Source organism: Cottoperca gobio, chromosome 22 (assembly GCF_900634415.1).
Source record: "Cottoperca gobio chromosome 22, fCotGob3.1, whole genome shotgun sequence".
NCBI lineage: Eukaryota > Metazoa > Chordata > Actinopteri > Perciformes > Bovichtidae > Cottoperca > Cottoperca gobio.
The window spans coordinates 11,264,297-11,288,277 of NC_041376.1; the positions used below are offsets into that span (position 1 = coordinate 11,264,297).

The 23,981-nt window shown below is 40.1% G+C and overlaps 2 protein-coding genes across 6 annotated transcripts; both read left to right on the forward strand.

Moving 5' to 3' along the window:
• The first annotated feature begins 194 nt into the window (after positions 1–194).
• jdp2a (Jun dimerization protein 2a) lies at positions 195–4,861 on the forward strand. Of its 2 annotated transcripts, none has more exons than XM_029460190.1 (4): positions 195–430; positions 2,341–2,558; positions 3,372–3,476; positions 3,562–4,861. In XM_029460190.1, the coding sequence occupies exons 1-4, from the start codon at positions 343–345 to the stop codon at positions 3,745–3,747; spliced, it is 597 nt and encodes a 198-aa protein (XP_029316050.1). In that variant the 5' UTR covers positions 195–342; the 3' UTR covers positions 3,748–4,861. The 2 variants fall into 2 exon arrangements, with proteins under 2 accessions (XP_029316050.1, XP_029316051.1); XM_029460191.1 differs by lacking the exon at positions 195–430 and adding an exon at positions 441–546.
• Positions 4,862–5,856: 995 nt separating this feature from the next.
• Positions 5,857–23,976, forward strand: flvcr2a (FLVCR choline and putative heme transporter 2a). Of its 4 annotated transcripts, XM_029460188.1 has the most exons (12): positions 8,590–8,681; positions 9,670–10,832; positions 13,839–13,980; positions 15,475–15,615; positions 16,724–16,791; positions 17,108–17,211; positions 18,987–19,097; positions 19,915–20,020; positions 20,106–20,217; positions 20,877–20,944; positions 21,955–22,055; positions 22,778–23,976. In XM_029460188.1, the coding sequence occupies exons 2-11, from the start codon at positions 10,206–10,208 to the stop codon at positions 22,015–22,017; spliced, it is 1,542 nt and encodes a 513-aa protein (XP_029316048.1). In that variant the 5' UTR covers positions 8,590–8,681; positions 9,670–10,205; the 3' UTR covers positions 22,018–22,055; positions 22,778–23,976. The 4 variants fall into 4 exon arrangements, with proteins under 4 accessions (XP_029316049.1, XP_029316047.1, XP_029316048.1 ...); XM_029460187.1 differs by lacking the exon at positions 21,955–22,055 and having other exon boundaries at positions 8,578–8,681; positions 10,158–10,832; XM_029460186.1 differs by lacking the exon at positions 21,955–22,055.
• Positions 23,977–23,981: the final 5 nt, after the last annotated feature.

A 23,981-nucleotide genomic window follows, 5' to 3' on the forward strand; every position in this document is an offset into this window, starting at 1 on the left:
AATGTACAAGGCAGAGTTGTGGTAAAAATGAAAGAAGAATCACTATATTCCTTTGACATGACCTCAGGATTTCTTAAAAATTATTAAACTGTTATATTTTGGTATGATCCATTCAGCATGTGTATTTGGATTGACTGTATTTTCAGTGCAGGCCTCCATCGGAGCCGTATTCTGTCGTTGCAGCATGCTGCTCAGTGTGTCTTTATGGGAGGAGCGGTGCGACTTCCCCACTTCTGCCCCCACTATGTACTTTTTTACATCCCTGCTTACGTTTGGCTGGCATAGCCTAATTTCCGCATTCCCAAATCCTCCCAGATTGGGATCACGTTTAAAATCGGGCTGATGCAACGATTTCCACTTTTTAAAATCTACTCTCGACCATCGGCTGACCAGAAGAGAGGACATTTGTTGCACCTGGGATCAAAGTCAGGTCGGTATACAAAAGTTCATAAATCGAGAGCTGGATATTTTTTACATACTAAACAGCTCATTGGCGCGCCACGCATAGGTCATAACGAGCATAGTTTGTGAGCAGGCAGCGACAAGGTCTGTGGTGTTTTTGGTTAAACGGTGCTATTCACTGCAGTTTTCCTTGTTTTTCGATGTTCAAAGTAAAGCTGACATCTTACTGTGCATGTTACAGAGAGATCCTTTTCTTTTGTGTGCATGCTTCTCTCTTACATGGAACCACGGCGTGCACAATTCAGAACAGAATGTCCTTATTTAGTGCTGTATATCCTTTACATTTGTGTTGTGCATTGCTTCTTAAAATGTGTGTTATCTAAAGCGAAACCCGCTGTGAAAAGAAAAGCTGTAACGTTTTTATCACTGCAGCTCTCTGATGGGAAGACAAAGTTACGTAAGATAAATGCCGCACTGAAGAAAAACTTCCGCTTTCAAGTTGACCAATAGCTTCAGTATGCACGCTGCCTGCTACACAATGTAGGACACATGATGACTCCACGTATTACTAAACTACTGAAAACTCATATTCATAAACTAACCTGGGGCTTTCTCATGAAAAAGTGCATATAGTTTAAATCAGATCGTTTGTACTACAGTTTAATCGGAGAGTTAAATTGACTTCTTGGACCTTCAGTGGTATAATAAAGTTACCAATACAAGATAATGTTTAGTAACTGTTATACCTGCGCTGTCGACCGTAATGTATTCAAATGGCAGCTATTGATCCATGCTTGGGAGTCCCTCTTTATGAAAATGTTTAAGAACCATGGTGTTGAGGTGGCTTTGTCTTTTGCTTTGCTTAGTGTTTTCGTGAACATCTCAAACCAATACCGTTTTAATCTTGCACCATTTTCAAGACTAATTTCGCCTATCGGCCTGCAGAGTTCCACTTTGTCTTTTTGACCTGTAGCTTGGGGAAGTGTGAAAACTGAAAGTAATTCCCATGTACAGTTCTCATGTTCTCTGCATAACTATTTAGTAGATGTATCTTTGGCATACTTAAAATTCCCATAGATATGTCATCACAGATGATAACAGGCTGTTGTCTGTGGGGATATTTATATCAGATATTGCCTGTTTATTCCTGTAGTGTGGACTACAGGAATTGACCTCAGATAGTAGTTTCTGGCTGCATCATGTGGCTTTTAAATTTGCTGAGATGTTGTTATCATTTCCTGAGTCTCTGGCTGGCTTTGCTCTCACATTGCTCTCATTGTCTTTTGAAATATTAAAATGTTTATGTTCAGCATTTTCTCATCGAGGCATTTGCCAGTGGTAGACAAAAGTGCAAAACCTAGTGAAGATCTGTTCTGTGCGAACCATCATAAGTAAACAGTGTCAACTTCAATTTGTTACGTTGCTAAACCAAAACAAAACAAGTTAAGTTTGGGTTCTATCCACAGCCACGTATTACTTCATTGACAGTCTCATAAGGAGGAAACCACGACTAACGTATATTTCTTGGCTTTGGCTCTGCTTAACTGATGTGAAGTCTTGCTCAGATCTCTGTAAATGCTTGTATATTCATTCCAGAAAAATAAGCAATATAATGAAATTGCCTAATGAGAGCAGCCTCAGCATCCGGCTCCTATAACAGACCAGCAATTCATCACAGTAATGCAATACTGACTGCTAAAAAGGAGCAGTGCACCTCAGGCAAATGCCTTGTGAAGCCATGCAACAGACTGTAGCACTTACATGTCTATTTGCTGCTAATTTGTTATTTTGAAATGATTTTTTTTCTACCCACATACCATAAAGTATGCCCCAGTATGTACCATAACAAGCAGAGCAGACAGAGTTTTATGTGTTTTTCATTGATCTTGTTTAGTTGCCGTCTGAGCATGTCTTCCATTTTCTCCCTCTGCCTCCTAGCTGTGGTCACGACCGAGTCTGACGCGATGCCAGGACAAATCCCAGATCCCTCTGTGACAGCAGGCTCCCTGCCCAGCCTGGGCCCACTGGCTGGGATCTCAGCTACCACACTGACGGACAAGCTCAAATTTGGTGACTTCCAGGAGTACGGTACAATGCTGTCACCTCTGCACTTCCTGGACAGTCTGGGGAAGAGGCCCCTCACGATCAAAACAGAGGTAAAGGAAACTTTGACGAGCTGATCATGTAAATATATAAAACACACTTTTTACTTTTTAAAGTTTGCATGCTTTTTCTTAACTGACTTTTGAACATTTGTGTGAGTTAGCTCCAGTGAAAAGAACTGACGCAACAAACCAAATACAGTATTTCAAATTTATCATACAGATTCTAGCGTAACTGTGTGAAATGTGCCTCAAATATATATATATGTATATATATATGTGTGTACTGTATATCATTAACAGGTTGGCCTGAAGTGAAAGTGTCCTTTCACATACAGTGTGGTGTCATATCTTAATCAACAGGTCCACCTAGTGGACATAGTGTGACATGATACTGTTGTCAAATATACTGCTGGAGTCTTTCCACTATGGGAAAAGTTAAAATATCTATTTTAAAACAGTAATAAGAAAACGTTGTCATCAACATTGCAAATGAGGCTAAACATAGGCTTAGTTATGTCTTGTAAAAGTCTCATGCTATATCTTCTAGAATAAAACGTTTTCATACTAATAGTTACTACACATGCTCACTTCTTTAAATCCATGTTAAACATATTCAACATGTATACTGTGGCTGAGCGGGAGCAACATGCATGCAAAGTTGTTAGTTCTTTATTTAGCTCAACACTAATGTTAGTGAAGAAGGGATGGCCAAAGAATACTGATGTTATAGTCAAATGATAATATAAAGAAGGTGAGATGATATTTTGTAATCATTTCAACATAATTTTATACTGAAACATGAAGATCCTCCCAATGTGCAGCAAGTCCATCTCAACGTAACCTCAAACCTTTGTACCTGTTTAGAGAGATGAAGAGGTTGACAGGAGGAAACGAAGGCGAGATAAAAACAAAGTGGCTGCAGCTCGATGTCGAAACAAAAAGAAAGAGAGAACAGATTACCTCCAAAAGGTGAGACATATGCCAAAACAACATCTTGTACTTTATCTCAGTCTTTCCCGTCTTATTACCTTCTTTTCTCTCCATCCTCTCGCAGGAATCAGAGAGACTAGAGATGTTAAACTCTGACCTTAAAGCCCAGATTGAGGAGCTGAAGGTCGAACGACAGCAGCTGATCCTCATGCTCAACCGGCATCGCCCCACGTGTATCGTCAGGACAGACAGCGTCAAAACCCCGGAGGGCGAGGCTAACCCCCTGCTGCTGCAGCTGGAGGCCAAGTGAAGGTGCGACGACTTTGTACAGTTTCCAGTTGAAAAGAAGCCGCCAACTAGCAGCACTTAGCTTTGGGTCACAGAGGAGGTCCAGCCAAGTCCTCCCACCTTAACTCACAGAGCGTTACGCCACATAATGTGGACCCAATAACATTTGTCTCTCTTGCTTTCCCATGTATTTGTTGTTGTGGTCATCAGAGCTCCAGCCACTATCAGTATGAAGTTAAACACAAAACACACAACACAGCTATCGGCACATGACTTCACATTCCAGACATTCAGTTTGTTGTGTGTTGGTGGATTTGTATTATATCTCTTCTTAGCTTCAGCATTCAGCATATTCAACATATTCATAGCAGCTAAAAATAGAATTTTTCCACCTTCGAAAACATCAGTGATTAAAATCAACATGCAGCAATTCTGGTGATTCATAAATAAACCATTTTTATTCGCTGGTTCACTTAAAACAAAAATAGTTTTTTTTAAAGTCTAAACTAAAACTGAGAGTCATTAAACAGCTGTTTATTTTGCCAAGTTACATAAGTGTTGTTTCAACAGCTTTTCAATAACTTAAAGAACAATGGTTATGAATGTGATCTGGCTACAAACAGAAATGTTGTTTTACTGATGTGTTGCAGTATTTCTCAGTCTATATGTCTAAATTACTGTAAGTATCTCACCTTTTTTAAAAGGCATTCTGGGAATCAGGGATTTTAACTGAAATGCAACGAGAAGAGGGCAAACAGGTAGGCTTAATAGATGCATTTAGTTTAATTTGCTCACTCAGTAAAAAATAAGAAGTAAATTCTCTATTTTTCTAAAGCAAGTATGCACACCCACAGAGGGGCAGAAGCCTTGTTCTACATAATAACCTTCATGATTCATGATCATACATTTAGTGGCAGAGCAGTTGATCCTTTTTTCTTTTTCCTATGTTTTGGCGCAGGCGTCATGTATGCACATATTATATATATATGGACTGTTTACATTGTACTTATTTTCTGTTACCATATTGTTACAACCAATTATGTTTTTTATACTTTTGTATATGATGTTATATAAGCATATAAGCTATCACAAAGTCTCATTTTGTATTTCCTTAAGAAATAAATGTTTAGTTTGTTTTTGTTCTGGAATTATTTTTGAGTTGCACAAAATTGAAAACATGTAAATGATGTATTATGTTTTGGGTCAAATTTTCACGAGCAAACTTTCTGGTAAATAGTGCCATCAGGTGGCCAGGAGCAGTACAACCTGACTAACCCTTAACATTTAAAAAATGTTATTGGTATCCACCCATTTGCTATAGTTTTATGCAGAAACTTGTAAACTATTTAAACGTTCTTAACTATTATATATATTGTACCTCTCCAGTCTTCCAGCTTTACCCACAAGGTTTGGCACATTTTTATGTTTGAGGTTTCCAGGATCACAAGGCATCTTACAGACGGAAAGCTGTTATAACATTTCATATATTATAACAAGTTATAGTAGTGGAACATATGGTAAAATGAATTATATGTCTAATATATTTGATGTTTTCCCCTCACTTGATGTGTAATTCTGCATTAAGCCATCAAACTACTCACCTTTCCTTCACCTTTTGTCTTTATAAATCAAATGAGTACCAATAATGTAATTTAATCACATTTTCTTGAGTTTAGATTTGGCATTTAATCCCTATTTGATCCTTTAATCATTATGAAAACATATAATTATGTAAGAACAGCATAACAGCAAACACAAAGGTAGTCACAAGGCACTCATTGTTGAACTGGGGAGGAGGGGAGGGGGGTTAACTTGCAGATTAAAAAAATCGATGACTAAGGCAAGAGAAACGAAACAAAACTGTTAGAGTAATAGCAACCTTATAATAAATTATAAAATGATTTAATACAATACTGTTGTTGCACACAGCTAATCTACAATGTTGCATTAGGTGTTTAAATTGAAACAGGAAAAGTTAGAACAATGTCAATAATATTGAGTTTATTTGCTTTATGATCTAATTACTGTGTTGACGGTTGTCTGGCTGGTAGTTGCCTTCTTACAGTCACTGTCATTTCTTATCTCAGCAGCTGGGCGGAGTAAAAGTCGGGTCAGTGTGTGTAATAAAGAGGATTTGTCACACAGCTCAAGTATTAAGAACCTGTGGAGAGCAGCACAGTCCTGTGGAATGAAGTCTTCAGTCATTTCGGTCCTAAAGCTGAACGGTGTTTGGCTCATATGAAACGGAAGTTATCATTGCTGATTTTTTTTCCTCTTCTGTAATTTCATTTGTATATTAGGGGAAGTTTGAGTTTTCAAGACATTTGGTGGCTGCGCTGGTGGAAGACTTCTTTATCTTCCAAGTGCGCTCGTTGTAATTGAAGCAGAACATGGGAGATGATACTCATGCCTCGCAGGACAGGAGCGCGCGGAATGCGATGGAGAAAGGTCCACATTTAACAGCCGGGGGTAAAGATGTCGCCGAGCAAATTGAATGCAACATCCCAAACAAGGCCAGCGACTCTGTGGTCACTCCGCATTTATACAAGAAGCGCTGGGTGATCGTGTTCCTGTTCAGCGCATATTCCCTGAGCAACGCGTACCAATGGATCCAGTACGGCATCATCAGCAACATAATGAAGAAGTTCTACAACGTGGACGACTTCGCTGTCGACTGGCTGTCCATGATCTACATGCTCACCTACATCCCCTTCATCTTCCCGGTTACCTGGCTCCTGGATAAGAAAGGGCTGCGGGTCACAGCGCTGCTGGCCACTGCGCTTAACTGCGCCGGGACATGGATCAAAGTAGCCAGCGCCAAACCCGACTTGTTCTGGGTGACCATGCTTGGGCAGTTTGCAAGTTCCCTTGCCCAGGTCTTCATCCTCGGGATGCCCTCCCGCCTGGCGTCGGTCTGGTTCGGCGCGAATGAGGTTTCCACCGCCTGCTCCATTGGAGTTTTTGGGAATCAGGTAAATTGATGTCTCATGGCAAAGAGCCACTATAATAGACCTCTTCTATATTCTGTTTGATTAGAATTTGTACAAAAACCCCTCCGTGAAACGGTGTTACATTAGTGGCCTGAATTAGATCTAAACCCATGGTTGGATTAACCTCTTAGGGGACCTCGGGCAAATTGTTGACGTTGGGCTCCAACTGACCCACCATCATCCCGCCACCCATGTCCAAAGTATCAGAAACTAACCAGATTATGAATTTAATTAACCTCTTAAATACAATAAATTGAGAAATGCAGGGCTCTTCTTCTCTTCTTCAAGGTTACTAATGCAGGACCTGTCGTTGTTGATATTGCAAATATTGTTGCATATTCTTAAACATGTGCAAATACCAAAAACCGAAGGACATGCAGGGAAGCTGGTGGTTTTGAGGGTCCCTGTGGGTCTGTGGAACCAGGGCAGTTTGCATGGTTGGTAATCCATCCAGTCATGTTTTCTTCTCACATAAATGAAAAAATACTTGTGAAATTCCTTTGCACTAATACCAAATGGATTACTGGAAAACATGCTGATATTCTGGACTTTAGTGTGAGTGATGGACTCCCCAATAGGCAAAATAAATTGTACTAATTACTTTCCCGAATCCTTATTAAGGCCTACTTCTGATATTAGTCTCGATGCCAATGCACCACACACCATGTTTATTTGACTTTATTCTTCTTATCTTTGATACTGATACAAATCTTGTGCAGTTTATACAAATTTAGAGTGAGCAGATACTTTTACTTTTCATTGCCTGTATAGACTGAGACAGAAGGCTCACGCAGAGTATTTGTTTGGAGGCTGAACATGAAGACAGTGCTTCAACAATCCATTCAAAATAACTCAACAAATAAGAAAGATCCATGAACCCTGATCAGCTTCTCACACACACACACACACGCACACGCACACGCACACGCACACACACACTTAACAGAAGTGCGTGTGCGTGTGCGTGTGTGTGTGTGAGAAGCTGATCAGGGTTCATGGATCTTTCTTATTTGTTGAGTTATTTTGAATGGATTGTTGAAGCACTGTCTTCATGTTCAGCCTCCAAACAAATACTCTTCAGTGGAAGAAGAAACACTAATGCCCTTTACTTAAGTACAATAGCCAAACAAAAATGTAAAAACAAACCATTACGAGTAGCTTACAAGTCTGCAGAAAATGGCCCCTGTGACTGATATTTATTATTATACATTATTGTATTTTAATACTGATGCATCAATGCTTAACTAGACTACTTAATATAAAGTTAGGTAGTTGAGTTCAGTGATGCCTAACCATTGGTTTGCCTCTTCCAAAGGCTCACCAGATAAATCTGAGGGGCAGATGATTAATGGGGTTCAAAAGAAGAAAATAAACAAGTTCTGCTACACACATTTGTGTACATTTTTGTTTCCCTAATCCTCTCTGTTATTCGTGGAATATTGGATTCCTTTTCCTCTTTGGTCCTCAAACCTTTTTTAAGAGAAACATCTGAGAAATGTGGTCTTTGGTGGAACTGCTAACAACTTATATACATCTGAAAATGGGCCCAAACTGCACACTGATTTACTGTAAGGAGTCGCAAGCCAAACACTTGGTCTGATCTTCAACAAAGTTCAGCATTTTATAAACTCATTGTGTAATTTTATATTATAATATGAATACTCACTGAACCAGACCTAAAGTATCTCAAAACTATATATTTAAAAAAAAAAAACGACTTTAGTTACTTTTCACCACTGACTCTTTAACCTCACAAACTTTTCCATGTCCAGAACTTAGAAGTGTCAAATAATAATAATAAATAAAAGTAAGCCAAGCTCAAATACAGAGATGTCATATTGGGTAAAATATTCTTCTGTCACGGAAGTTAGGCTATTTGTTTTGCGGGTGGAATCCAAATGGGTGGTGACGTGCACAAGTCCGCCCTCTTCTGCTGGTACAGTGCATTATGACTGCCGTGCTCCAGGTATGGTAAACTGACGGTTCTTTTTAGTTTCTTGGTGTGTTTTTGTGCAAAAATATCCGAATGTCACAACGCTAGGCTGTAGTTTTGTATAGTTAGCCTACAGCTCATGTTCATATCTAGTCACTTTCAGGAAGCGTAATGTGATCGCGTTTCGTGGTAAATGCCAAAAGTGTTTAGACCTGAGTCAGGGATTGTTTTACGACCGGTATATCTTCTGTTAAGCGTTTTATTGCGCTGTATTATGGCATTAAGGAGAGTGACAACAAAGCAATCTCGGCTAAACAACTACTTCCACTAGATAACCAAACACTGATACTGAATCATTGATTTCATATCGATGTGACAGGGTGTTTCCTGGAAGACGCATGGGAATATTGAACATGAAGTGCATTCGGGGTTGCAGGTTAAATATCATGGAAGTTTTGGTTCTCCTTTTCTTCCCTTCACTCCTTCCATTCATGGATTTGCTCCACGCAGAGGTGGTGTAGCTGAAGGCTGTAAACAGCAGGGGGACTACAGTAGCCTACTGAGAACATTTTAATACTTTATTGCTACTATAATATTATTTTTAAATACAAACATATGAGATCCAAACGTTAAATTAATGTTCCCTATTTTCTTTACAAAGGCTTTAAGTCTACTTGTATATCTAAAGCATATAGTCTAGGTAAAGCTCTACTTTAAAATAAAAGCCATACTACCCAGATAATACATTTAAATAGGCTAGATCAGTGACATTGGATGCATTTTAGGGCTGCAACTAACAATTATTTCCATTGTGGAATAATCTACCCGTGTTGAACTTGTTTTATAGTATAAAAATACAACAAGTATTAGTGTACTTTGCTGCAGATGTAGGTATATATTTTCACTTATTTGCATAAGGCTGAAGTCTTGCTTGGCATCGTATGTTTACCATAAACATGTCATGCAGTAGTTTTAGCTTCAAATAACAAATATGATTTGTCAATTCTTTCCATTTTAACAGGTTGTCTTCAGTCTGCTTCCTGATGAACTTGCAGTCTTTGATTAGCATCACCCTGAATGGACTTTAGCTCCTCTGTACACATTATGTGTGTGTGTCATGCGCCTAACTTACTAATAAAATCAATACGCTCTCTTCGACCGTCCTACCGTATATTCACACTCACTGCCTGCCATCATGCACTAGCTGATACTATGACATAAGCTGTAAGGAGGAGTTTGAAATGAGTAGTGTCCATCACATGACTAAAGAGGTGTTAAAGACCAGATTTGGGAATGTGACTGTTGGCTGGGATCAAAGCGTTCCAACGTCACTGAATATATTTAAACTGCACCCCGGAGCCACCTCTGCTAAATTTAAAGGACTTATCAGCAGTAATTGCCACATTAGGCAGAGCTGGCGAGCTTGTTTATGATCAGGGTGAGTCAGGTAAACTGCCACTATATTACGAGAGCGCACACACCTGGAGAAATGTTTGCTCTTCCCTCCAGTTGATAAGTCCTACAGAAGCCTGACGGAAAAGGTTTCATTGGAGCAACATGAGTTCTCAGGATGAGTTCACCCACAAGTTCATGGACGACCTTAGCGAGGCTGGAGGCAATGGTTGGTCTCCAACAAGAAAAGAGAGAACTGCTTTGGGGGAATACAGACAGCTGCCTCTGGGAGACAGCAGCGACACCTCAGAGATTTCAGCCATGGACACTGTGCAGCTCTTCCCACTGATGGAGACCAAGTTGTACAAGCGCCGATGGCTCATGCTATTCATCTTCAGCGCTTGCTCAATGAGCAACGCCTTCATGTGGCTGCAGTACGGCATCATCAGCAACATCTTCATTCGCTTCTACAACATCGACAGCATGGCCATTGACTGGCTCTCCATGGTCTACTTCCTCACCTATATCCCTCTCATCCTGCCTGTCACGTGGCTGCTCGACAACCGGGGCCTCAGGGACATTGTGGTGGTGGGCGCAGCCTTCAACTGCATCGGGGCCTGGATCAAAACAAGTGCAGCCGACCCCAACATGTTTGCTATGACCTTCCTCGGCCAGTTTGTGTGTTCGGTGGCAACAGTTTATATCCTGGGTATCCCGTCCAAACTCGCATCCCTGTGGTTTGGGCAGGAGGAGGTCTCCACCGCCTGTTCCATTGGTGTTCTGGGAAACCAGGTGTGTCTGTTTACCTTTCGGACTCAAAACCTCTTCAGCAATGTGTGCATGGTGATATAAACTTCTCATATTGGTGTTAAGAGAACTGTATGTGTGTCGGTTGCCAAGAAAGCGCAATCTGAATGGTAACGTGTCAGGCAGCTACATGTTATGTCCTGTCAGCATCTGCCATCTTTGAATGTGTGACCGAGTTTGTTCCTGTGAATTATGTTTCTTCCTTCTTGACTCAGCAGGTTTAGCAAAGCGAATCGCTGCTTCAGCTTCAAACAGGGAAATGGATCTTAGGGAAGCGATGCATGTTAACTTGAGATGCATAAGAAACTACAAAAGACTGAATGCACGGTCGGTACATGCACACTAAAAGCACTTAAAGGGACAGCTCACCCCAAAATCAAAAATACACATTTTTCTCTTACCTGTAGTGCTATTTATTACTTTAGATTGTTTTGGTGTGAGTTGCAGAGTGTTGGAAATATTGCCAGCAAGTGAGCACAAGCCTCTGGTCCATGAGTAGATGCACGCGTCCTTCTGTGTGGTGATACAGTTAGTGGCTGTCATTCTGTAAAAAGTAAATAGTTCCTACATGAAACTCACAAGGTCTGTGGATTATCTTGTGTAACCGGGTCATGATTTCTGTGAAGAGGCGTTGCTCTTTGAGCACCACAAGCCGAGTTCCATCTAGTTCCATTATATTTGATAGAAGGCCGTAAAAGGTCTCTACGCCTGAATCTCCAACACTCGGCAACTCGCACCAAAACAATCTAGATAAATAACCCTACAGGTAAGAGGAAAACTGATTGATTTTGGGGTGAACTGTACCTTTTAATAGCGTACATGTTGACATTGTTAGTTTCAGTTTTGTTAAAATTACTTCAGGATTATGTGACGGCCTACGGTGGGGCATAAGAGAAGTTGAGGAATAAAGTCGATTTTCTTATGCCAGCTGTGAAAGTATCTGCTCACGGTTTGCTTTTAGGTTATTTTCCGAAAGTCCAATGGTGATTTCTTTTTAACAGGGCTTTATTACTTTAATTGATTTCTTTGAGATGTTACTTACTTTCTCTAAACATACCTAAGACCCTAGTGTTTCCATTTCCATATGTATTCTTTAATTGTATGTTCAGAAGATGTTATAAAATCAAGCTCAATTTGAATTGTGCGAAGAAAGTTGGTAGCGATGATTAATTTTCCTTGTCAGCCAAATGAAACTCTCGAATTCTAAGAAGTCTGCCACTTCTACATACTTGCAATGTAGTCAGGCAACAAGTGTGTGATAAAAACTTTCCCATACTGGGAGGAAGCTGACATGACAGATTGTAGCTCTATCTCAATTGTTCTTTCTGTACAAGCCAATACAAACAGTGATTGGATACTACACAGGCAGAACAGGCTATATGTGGATGCCTTGTGATCGCACCAAGATCTTTAGCCCTATACATAAACATAGACTTTCAAAAGAGGTCTGACCCTTCTGATGCTCTTGAACTTGAACCTAAACCTTCAATTAATGTCCCTCTCACATGTGTTAAGACCAAACACTGCATACCGGCCATTGTTACTCGTGTTCTTGTTTTGTTCTTAAGTCCCGCTCCCCGCCGCTGAGGATAAAAGGACACATTGTTGTTGATGTTTACTTGCTCACTACGACTTTATTTCTTTGGCTTTGGTCCCTAAACTTGATGCTTCCAAGCTTTCAGGCTGAAGTAGTTCACATATCCCTCTGACAGTTTAGAAATAGTTCACGTTAAGAAAACAAGTAGGCAGGATTTCCATAAAGCCCTTTTGAAGATCAAACGGATAAAAGGTAACTTTATAAGAGATCCTTGATTTGCACCAAATGAGAATAATCTTGTTTTGCATTTTTGACATGTTATCAAGACTTGTTCTATTTATCCAACATGCTCACAGTATTAGAGACACAATGTATGTATGTAGGGTAACAGGTGGATATCTATAACTCATGGTGGCTGTAACATTGAGGGACTGAAGGGGTCTGATGTATTTCTTTGAACACTGTTCACAGGTTTGCTCCTCATTAAGAACGTGTCACCTTTTGCACTTTTCCTTCTCTCGTCTTTCCCCCAGAGTGTATTGACTTGGGCTGGTGTCCCCACTGAAATGTTCTTGCGGCTGGGAAATACCCGTGGTATTCAAATATGGAAAGTTTAGTACCCCCCCATTTTAGGATCTGAAAAGGTCAAACAGACATTGTAGCTTCGTGTCAGGCACATGTCTCCCAAAATATGACCCCTTGCATTAGCTGTACTTCTTGAAGAGTTTTAGATTTTAGGAAATACACTTATTCGCTTTCTGGCGGAGAGTTCGATGGCTTGAACAGTACCATTCTCATATCTGTCCGTCAAATATAAGGTTACAGCCAGCAACTGCTTAGCTTAGCTTAGCTTAGCTTAGCTTAGCTTAGCTTAGCATAAAGACTGGAAACGGGGCAACAGCTAGCCTATCTTGGTCCAACACAACCGCCAATAAAACAGCAATTTGAAGTTTTTACACTTTAGTTTTCGTACGGATTAAACAAACAAGATGTGATGTGTTAATGAATGAGCTTTAAAGGTGCTGGTGCAGAAGGTGGACAGAGCTAAGCAAACTGTTTGTCTGTATGTCTTTACGCTAAGTTAAGTTAGCTTACCGTCTCATGGCTGTAGTGTATTTAATTTGTCTTTTCTAACTATTTATTTAACACTACATTTTAAATGTAGTCACTACGTACGGTAAATAGGCATGTATTACAGTAGCGGGTAGCCATTACTCACACAAATGTCAAGCAGTCGGATGCTGTCAGTTGGGAACTTTCGTTGCATCCGTTTTTCCCCAAGGCAGAGAAAATAAAACATACTTTTCCTTTTCTGTAAGCTTTTTTCTTTTCTGTTTCATTATTTCCCACTTTTGTACTGATGCTTTCCCCCTTTGATATTGTGCACTGACTGTAGCTGTGTGTGCAGCTAGAGGCACTGAGTCATTTTTACATTTTGTGCCTCTCTCCTACAGATGGGTATCGCCATTGGGTTCCTGCTCCCGCCCATCCTTGTGCCTAATGTGGACGATGTGGATGAGCTGGCGTACCACATCAAAATCATGTTCTACAGCAGCGCAGGAGTGGCCAGCGTCATCTTTATCCTCGTGGTCATTGGTAAGATGACGATTCACATCCTCAGGGGGTGAGAGCTGTCTGGGCTCTTTGCTCACTCATGCAACAATAGCCCACTGCAAGTCCCTTTCAAAGTCATTTAACTCCCACAGTCATGGTTGTGAAAAAAACAAGGAGTCATCTTGACACTTTGTGCTTTCCAGCAGTAAAGACTGTGACAAAGCTGTGAGCTGTTAGTACTTCAACTCCTTTGTCCCACAGTGATGCCAATGACATTTGTTTGTTGGCATTGTAATGGTATTTTTAGATGAGAACACAGGTGATTCTCTGTAGGATGTTTTGCAACTTTAGGGTTCATTATTTAACACACAATTTCATTCATTTATATACGGTAGAGCTGTTGGGCTCCTCAGGCAGCACTGCTGTCTCCCTGAGATGTGCTTTCTACCGAAAACTCAACAGCATCGCACTCCACTGGATGAGCAGCTGCAGTAATTGCTGTAATTGTTCACCTTTTGATGAGATGTGCTCAGACACGGATGTGAAATACATGCAAGAACTCAGAGAGTCATCATTAGCTCTGTTAAATCCTGATTTCACCTCCACGCAGGACAAAAAACTCCCAGACAGGGAGAGAAACATGGTGAAGATTCACCAGGTGAAACACTGTTTATTCTGGGAGAAGTTAACTGGCATTATGTGATGTTATCAAACTGGTAAGATAACAGGGTAAGTCAATCAAGGGCAGTTTTTACAACCCCACGCGGTCCTAAGAAGAGGTCTAATAAGGCAACATAAATATAAAATGTTTAGATGGTTTTAATTTGGATTTTCTCCCCAATATCTGAATTCTATTTGGGCAAATAACAGTTTATTTGAAACATATATGGAAGGATCATGTGGTGATCTTTATAAGCAGATTACACTGCCTGTTGTCAGTACACATTCATTTACTCTTTATAACCCGGTGCTGGTAAAAGTGGGCAACCTGCTAAACCCAGTAGTAAAATATGAAATGGTTATGTTACCCAGAATGTATTGTCAGAGACCTTGGAAATATATGTACAATGTAGTTTTCTCCTCTCAGAAAATGTTACTATGTTACCTGGAAAAAACAATATAACAATAATGACGACTGTTATATTAATACGGCATGTGTTGCTTTGACATTATTATTACTTTATTAGCTGTGTGGTCTCCGTAATGTGATACTGAGTTTATGTATCAATGACGTGTTAATAACGTTGATTAAATCAGATCGGGTATAAAATCAAGGGACAGGCTTTACAAATTAGTATGTAGTATGTGAGTCATCTTTATCTGTGCCTGCAAAAATAACAAAACACTTATTAATTTCTGGGCTTTCTGCCAATTTGGTTTATATAAACAAGGAATTAATAGAAAGCTAATAAAATTACGTGAACACTGAATTATCTGTAGAGGAACGTCTGGCTGAACAGACGATGCTCTATCACAACGAGCTTAATGAAAGAACACACAAGTCACTTCCTGAAATATTGTGTTTTTGTCGTCCAGTGTTTCAGGAGAGACCAGAGATCCCTCCCACCCAGGCACAGGCTCAGGCCAGGAGCATCCCCCCCGACGAGTACTCGTACATGGCTTCTATCTTGAGGTTGCTGCGCAACAAGCCCTTCATGCTGCTGGTGGTCAGCTATGGTGGGTCACTTCCTCTTAATATGTGCGTACTTTCACAAACGATGAATCTATTGTTAATCCATTAGATTAATCGTTTAGGCTAACGTCAAGAAAACTTAAAAAATAACCGTCGCAAGTTCTGAAAGTCCAAGTTGACGTCTTTAGATTGCTCGTTTTGTCTGACCAACAATCCAAAACACAGAGATATTTAAGTTACAGTGATATTAAACAGAGAAAAGCAAAAACATTGGAGAAGCTACAACTAGCAAATATTTGGCATTTTTCCTTGATTATGATTATCCATCCATCCATCCATCGTCTACCGCGGTAGACGATGGATGGATGGATGGATTATTTTTATTTTAACTTTTTATTATGATTAATCAAATATCAGAATTGTTCAGAAAAGTTCCTTACACGACTTCAGTTCCAGAAATACTGATTTTAGCAAGCTGCAGGTCACATAAAATGATACTATAAAGATAGCAGAGGAGGAAGTCCAGATCTGTGTCTTCATACGTGTCTGTGTCACAATGATGTCTGTGACATCATTGTGACATGCAGGTCACCCACACGCCAACATCTTACTGTTATCACATATCAGGGCGAGGATGGCGTCGCAAAATGTAGGTGAAAAGCAACACTGATGTAAAAGCCTCAGAATAGATGTCTGACTGCAGCTGAAGCTGCCACGATCATATTTGTCACAAACTTTATCAGCTGGTGTGCAGATATGAGGACGTGTCATCACAACACATGGACTTCCTGTGCACTGCCTCTGTGTGGTATTGATGTAAAGGTCTTTTGAGATGTCACATTTTTTTGCTCAAAGGTCACTATTTAATGAAGACAATGTTAATGATTGACTGTGTGAAGCATACTAAAATGTGTTAGTGTAAATGTGTACCCTTTATATGCCTGAACTATATGATTTTAAAGGTAATTTGGTGTCTTTGTGCTCCAGTATAAACAAACTTATGAGTAGTGACAAAGTCTGAAGGCTATAATGGACTTGATGTGTGAAGTTGTCAGCTGTGTTTTTAGGGGGCAGCATGACGTCCCATCTGCACCTTTTTCTTTCCCTACAGGTCAAAATACGCAGACACTGATTTCTGTTTGTTGTCTGCAGGGCTGAACGTCGGCTGCTTCTATTCTATTTCCACACTGTTGAATCGGATGATCATTGAACATTATCCTGTAAGTCCCAGTGCGTCTGCTCTAAAATATGCTACTGCCTTATGGACTTTATTTCCAACCAGATTTTAAACCACTTTCTGTGTTTCTTTCTTAGTTTTCTGTCTCCTCCTTTCTTACCTCCTCAACCATTCTTCCATATACTCATGTCAATAAGCCCAGCAAGTAGACATCTGTGTGTTTCTTTGCCAAGGAGATGACCCTGACACGGATACCTGGGGTCTGGTTGTTATGTCTCAGAGCTTCCATGACAAGATAACTACAGGGTGCAAAATGTGACATTATATGCTCTGTAAAGCCAGAATGTTTTCCCTCTCAGGGTGAAGAGGTGAATGCTGGGAGAATTGGTCTGACTATTGTCGTTGCTGGCATGGCGGGGTCCCTCATATCTGGCATTTGGCTGGACAAGACCAAAACATACAAGTAAGACATTTGATCTGTACACTTTGAAGGACACAGACAGTGCCAAACTGGAGTTATGCTTCCAGGCGTTGACAAGAAGCCAAAACTCATCCCAACTCTCCTTGTAGTTTCCTTTCCATCCACTGACGTCGAGATAAGTGTTCCCCTCTAATCATGCTGCTACAGTCTTCAGGCAAATAAGTGTGTTGACCTTTTGAAATGCGTTGTTTTAATTTCCTTTCACTAGTCTACAAGGTTCAACGTGTTTAAAGGTGCCGTTGGGAAATAAATGATGACTTCACGTTGATAGTGGTTCTTCAACTGTATGCTAAATTCCTCCTAATGGCCATGTTGAGTTGTGATGTTTACCACCTTAGTTTAGCGCGTTAGCGTTCTAACGTGTGCTAATCATCACTAAACCCAAAGTGCAGCTGGAGGCTGATGTCATTAGTTCTTAACACATTTCATGTCGTCGCTTCATATGAATCTGTGGTATCAGAAACTCAACTCACGGAAGTCATTTCAGTAATTTTCAGTCTTCAGGGTCAAAAGTCACACTCTGCTTTCATGGATGTATTTTAAATGATCCATCCACAGGGAGATGTCCAAGAGAATTCGTGCCCACTTCAAACAAAAGTGGGCACGAATGAGAATCCAACGGAATTGAGTTTTATATGTGACGTCCCTCTCTGCTTATCTGAACTGACAGGCTCGAGTCTGCTGCTTCTCCCAGGTCACATCTCAGGCCACCACATTAAACATGGGAAATACTAATAATCCAATCTTAAAAGGGAAGATATCAAATTGCTATTTCATTTGGTTTTGATCAAGCATATCAATGCTTTTAATTCTTTTTTCACAAAGTAACCACTTATCTTCAGCAGTTTTCTGAGTTAGATGTTTGCTACACTGCCTTCAGTGATCTGGCATGCAAACTATTATGATTAGAAAAGATCCTCGGCCCTCAGATTCCTTACATGCCATTAGGATGCTTAGCTGTCAAAGCAGTCAGGCCCAGATTCACGTTGTTGACCCTCTCACGCCTATTGTCTCATGTGGGACAGAGTCAAAGGACTATGTTATATTAACAAAAATGTTTTGCAGCAGTATTTTACGCGTGGTTGTACGACAGACGGCGTCACTAGAGTAAGCCTGTTTGTGCAGACGGGTTGTGATGAGGGGTCTTCAGTGACTCAGGAATATTGTTGTTGCTGAGGAAAGATTTTCATTTCAAGAGAAACATCTATCTGGTAAAAAATGCCTGCTCTGGCATAAAACATACTTTACTTTTTAAGACTATTTGATACTTCTTATCTCTTGTAGTGGTAGAACGTGGGATATTTGTAGGCATGAGTTTTGCTTCTTGTAATGAATTTCTGGCCGACGAAATGATAAAAAGTTTTCTTTCAAATGCAACATGGGATCCAATAACCAGCAGTCCTCACAGGTGTTGACAAATCTATGGAAACAGATATTTCTTGTAATTAACACAAAAGAACGGACACTAAAGTTGGGTGTTGCTTTTGCTTATTAAAAATATATTTTAGGTATAGAATAATCAGAGCATAGATGGAGGATTATAATCTCTTTAACACATTTTTACATGTGTATATACAGAAAAACCTTTTTGTTAGATTATGTTATAGGATGTCTTTGTTCGGTAGCAAACGGAGGCTTGTCACAAGATTAATTATGTAAAAGTCAAATCAGTTCACATGGGATTTCTTAGATGATTCTTCGTGTGTGAATGTATGGCAGTTGATCATATGTGATTAATAATCCTCTTGTCTCCTCAGACAAACCACCTTGGCCGTATATCTCCTCTCTCTGATCGGGATGCTCGTCTACACCTTCACCCTCAACCTGGGTCACCTGTGGGTGGTGTTTGTCACAGCTGGAATTTTAGGGTAGGTAACCGTTACAGAGTAAGGTCAAAAACATCCCAGCCAGGGTTTAAAATTAAATTTGTAAACATTAACAGCTATTTCTTTATCATCATTTGATACCCCGGATTATTTTAATTGACAAAATGATTACAATTTTGACGATGCTTCATCCGAGAACACGCTAATTTTGACGATCACTCCTTTCACTCCTTTCACTGCAATGACAAACTACTTCAGGACGCCACCGAACTCCGTCTTTAGTTCTTGTTTTGAGTGAGAGACCCCTAGCGGTAGAACATTACATATTGTGCATTTAACCACCAAATATTACCGTGAAGTCATTAATGTCATGTGATACAGGGAACCCTGACAGACATTTAAACCTTTAAACTTAATAATATGTGCTAAAGAAGTCGTGGTTAGTAGCTCTGTCACATTTGATATCCACAGGTCTCAACAGCTCGTACGGTTTCTCCAATAATGCCTTAAACATACTGTATACAGTTCATGTTTCTTTGCATTTTGGCAGCTTTGTCAAAGCAATGTTAATGCTCCACCGATCCCCCGGTCCACGTGCTTTGTCTTCATAATTATTGCTATTTTTGGATAAGCTGATTAAGCCCATAACTGGTTTCCATAGCAATTCCTTTGTCTGCTTTTTTTCATTCCTGAAACCCAGACAGGATTTATTATACAGCAATGTGGACTTGCCCTACTTTTAAATGTGCGGTTTTTCTATTATTTGTTGGGATGAAAGCTACTGCAGATCACACACTTTTGTTTTCGCCTTTAATTTGACCGTCTGTGTCTGCCTGTCTGTCTGCCTGTCTGTCTGCAGCTTCTTCATGACAGGTTATCTACCTCTGGGCTTTGAGTTCGCAGTAGAGCTCACCTATCCAGAATCAGAGGGAACCTCATCTGGACTGCTCAACTGTTCGGCTCAGGTCAGTAATGTTAGCGCCGTTAAGACGAAATACAAACTTTGTTGGTTTGGGGCTGAAAACGTTACACTTTTTAATCTCATTTCAGATCTTTGGAATCATTTTCACCATCTCCCAAGGGAAGATTATTGATAGATGGGGCACTTTTGCGGGAAACATCTTCCTGGGTATCTTCCTGCTAATAGGATCATTACTGACCGGTAAGATATTGACATTACTCAGTTTCCTCAGAATAACACTCCTTTAACAACCACAACAGTAAATATTGAACTCATGTCAGCATGTCACTCACTGTGTATTTTAGAGGTAGATCATAACTGTGTGTTTATAATCCTAAAATGACACGTGCACACTCGTATCTTTCATAGGATGAGGCCGCCCCCTAGTGGCTGTATTGAGTATTTCAATGTATTTAAGGCACAATTAAATCTTATTTGTCAATGCTTCACATCAAACAAAAAATGACGCTCTTTCGAAATTCCTTAACTTTTAAAGCCACTAGTTACCTAATGCCATCTATTGGGTGTGCATTAACATAAAGACATATAGTCTTATATTCTCTGAAATAAAACATGCAAATCATCACTTTCAAAACTACATAAGATACATCAGGTTGCTATTTTGATGATCCTGAAATTGTGACAGGTTTGTGGAGGTAACCGTGAGATACAGCGTGGTTAGTGCTGTCCAGGTGCCTGCTGTGAATGTTATCTCATTTGGATTTTAAATGTATTACTTAATGAACACAGTTCTCCATATTTTGCTATTCTTCTCATCATCAAATAACAGTGACCAGTGCTAATTTCAAACCAAGAGCATTGCTCCCATGGGCTAAGTTTTTCCCTCTCCTCTATCGCAGGATTCATCAAGTCCGACCTCCGACGACAGAAGGCCAACCTTCAACAGGCTGAGGTGCAGACAGTGAGTGTAAGTACATGAAGTCCGAGGTGGGGTGTTAGATGATGCCTTGGCTCCGGGCTGAATGCCTCACACTTGCACACGGGTGAATGTAGGCGATTGCTCTGCTGCACTGGTGGAAACTTTCTCTCTAAACTCACTAAAAACATCCTCCACTCTCAAATGCTGTTTGCTGAAAGCACAATTCTGCTTTGTCTGACAGCTCTCCAACTCGCTCTAACATGTTTACCATCTGTTGCTTTAACATTTTGTTAACACTTTGGAAAAGAGTGCAGTTGACAACTGTCACACAGATCAGTAATAATCAGTTTATAAATAACTGCAATAACATGAGAGTAACAAAATCCGCTATTAATAAAAGCAGTTAATCTGAAACAAAGGTCAATAGTTCAGATAAGACCCAGCGGCCTCCAGCTGCTCAGAATTACCTTCAAACTTTTGCTTCTGCTGCTGCCTCGTTGCCTTTACTCAAAGACAAACTTGGGAAGTCTTTCGCTTTCTTTACTCGTCCTTTTTCTGTTCACAATATTCCAATTCTAACAATATACACTATAATGGAAAGCTCTGGTAATCCTGCACACTAATATAACTTACATTAAATACACCAGCACTAGTTTCCTCCTCTTATTAATGGACAGTTCTGTTAAATTGTAAGAATGAGAAGACCAGCAGTGAGATAAATAACTATACGGGCACAGCAGCTGCAATAAGTCGTAATAGGTGAATAGATATAAGATATATCTAAATAAATAATGCCAAACAAATACTGTTATTTGATCATATTTAGCTAGATTTACTGCTGGATGACTTTGAACTGCACGCCGCATTCTCCTCACTAAAGGCAGTGTGAGTGTGGCCGCTGGGCGAGTGTGCAAGTAGTTGGCAGTGCTATGCGGGTGTTCAGGGTTTGGTGGCGGGCAGCCTTGTGCGGGTGGTGGTATGGGATGGAGGAGACAGTGGATGATGAGGTGGCCCCTCTGGGCCCCTCAGAGGTGTGACCCCCCAAGCTATTGTTCCAGCCTGCAGGCTCTGTCTCATCGGTGCAGGACTACGGGGCCACAGCGTGCAGCGGCCAGTCTTGACATAAACCCACAACCTCACAAAACACACACCTGCCAAGGTAGGGCACCTCTCTCTGAAGCTTCAACACCAGTAATGCAATGCTCCACACAAGAGTAACATGTGACAGTAAATAAAGGTTATTTTCAACCTCAAAATGCCACAGAATCTTCCAGAACAGAAAACAAAACTGTTAAAACCTGAAAAGAATTACAAACATTGAGGGTTTCATTAATTCTTCACAAAAGCATGACTGGTATTTTGTAAATGTTAGTATCTATACTATTTGAGGTTATTACTTCTGAGCTGCAGTAAATTCTAACTCTAATCCACAATCAAATTAAGACGGTTCACCTTCCCTTATAGTGGAAAACTGTTTACCTCTGTTAGCCTTCTCTAAGACTCATCATGAAGATACATTAATATGTAAGAAAACAGATTTCCTGCTGTGTTTTTGTTTTTTGGGCGACTGTACATCAACTTTTATTTTTGCTTGAATCAGATCAACTTTTTTAAATGATCATTTGACATTTGTAATTAACTGACTACTAACTGAGGAAGACTGTTGAGGAAGACATAACAATGTGTGGATTAAATTGATTGACGTTTTAAGATGTTTAATACTCAAGTAATGTGCTAACTGATTTATTTTATGTTGCATTGTGTTGTCTTTCTGAATGCTGTGATGAGTTGAGAATCTGTGTCTTCTGCTCTAAAACACTATTCCTTGTATTGACGTTGGACGACGTGATTGTACTTTCTTTCTGTCCTCGTCCTTTACAGAAAGTGACAGCTGATCCCGAAGGAGCCGTCCCTCCACCTGAAGTTCTGAAAGAGGGGAAGTTATAAGAAGGACCGACTCTGTCACACACACACACACACACACACACACACGCACCGTGTACAGATAAAAACAGAAATACTGACACTTCAATATCATAAACATGCACACATGGCCACAGTGAAGAGCTGAGCACATGGAGAGTGAATCATACTGAGCGGCGCTCTGTGAGACCTGAAGAGCCGGCAGACCTGATGTACTGTATGGACGCCACGCACTGGCCTGAACACCACACATTTACACTAATATCCAAAGTGCAATTTAGCTCATCCCAAACCAAGCACAAGGCAATCACTCACAAGGGGAACGCACTCGGTAGAGATGACATCATCTTTTTAAACCTTCATTTCATCCTATATTGGCATTTTTACATGTCTTGACACTCTTTAACTTTTCCCAAGCTTTCACCGTCCCCCTGTGATTAGTGTTGATGTAGTGTTCTGTGCATTTAATGAGCAACATTTAAACTGTGTTTCCTACTATTGGACCAATAATGTGTGTAACTGTGTGTGCAGCTGAACTCTTTACATCGCTGAAGGCATTCATTCGAGTGCAGACTAAAACTGCGTCGTGTTTTCAGCTCCTCTCTGCCGCGTGGAAGTATTACTACTGCATACTGCTGATTATAAATATAATTGATGCCGTGCATCAGTTTTGTCTTTGTTTCACTGTAAGTGATCTCTGCCATACTGGATTAATGTGCGAGAACGTCTGGAACATGAAGAATGTGAGCACAGCGAGAAACATTACGGAAGGCAAATCGATCCACTGCAGTTTTTATTTTGCACAAGAAAATGTTTTTATGTGTAATACTACTTAAGTTGTAAAATTGTTACTGAGAAATGTAGTTCATGTTGTGTAACCAGTGTTTCATTAACATGTTTTACTTGTGCTGTCTGGTGATTTTCCTATTTTTATGATGAATGTTATGTGACTTTGAGAAGCCAGTTATTTATCCGTGGTATTTTTAGTATTTTACGGTGCTGTGAACAAATCTACACTCCTTGATTATTACCAGCTGCAACAGCGACAATGTTTTTATTTTTTTATTTGACTGGATACACAGTGTAATGTTTTCTATGACACTAAGAAAAATCTAGGCAAGTAAAACATATTATATTAAAAACATTATTGAAATGGAGATGG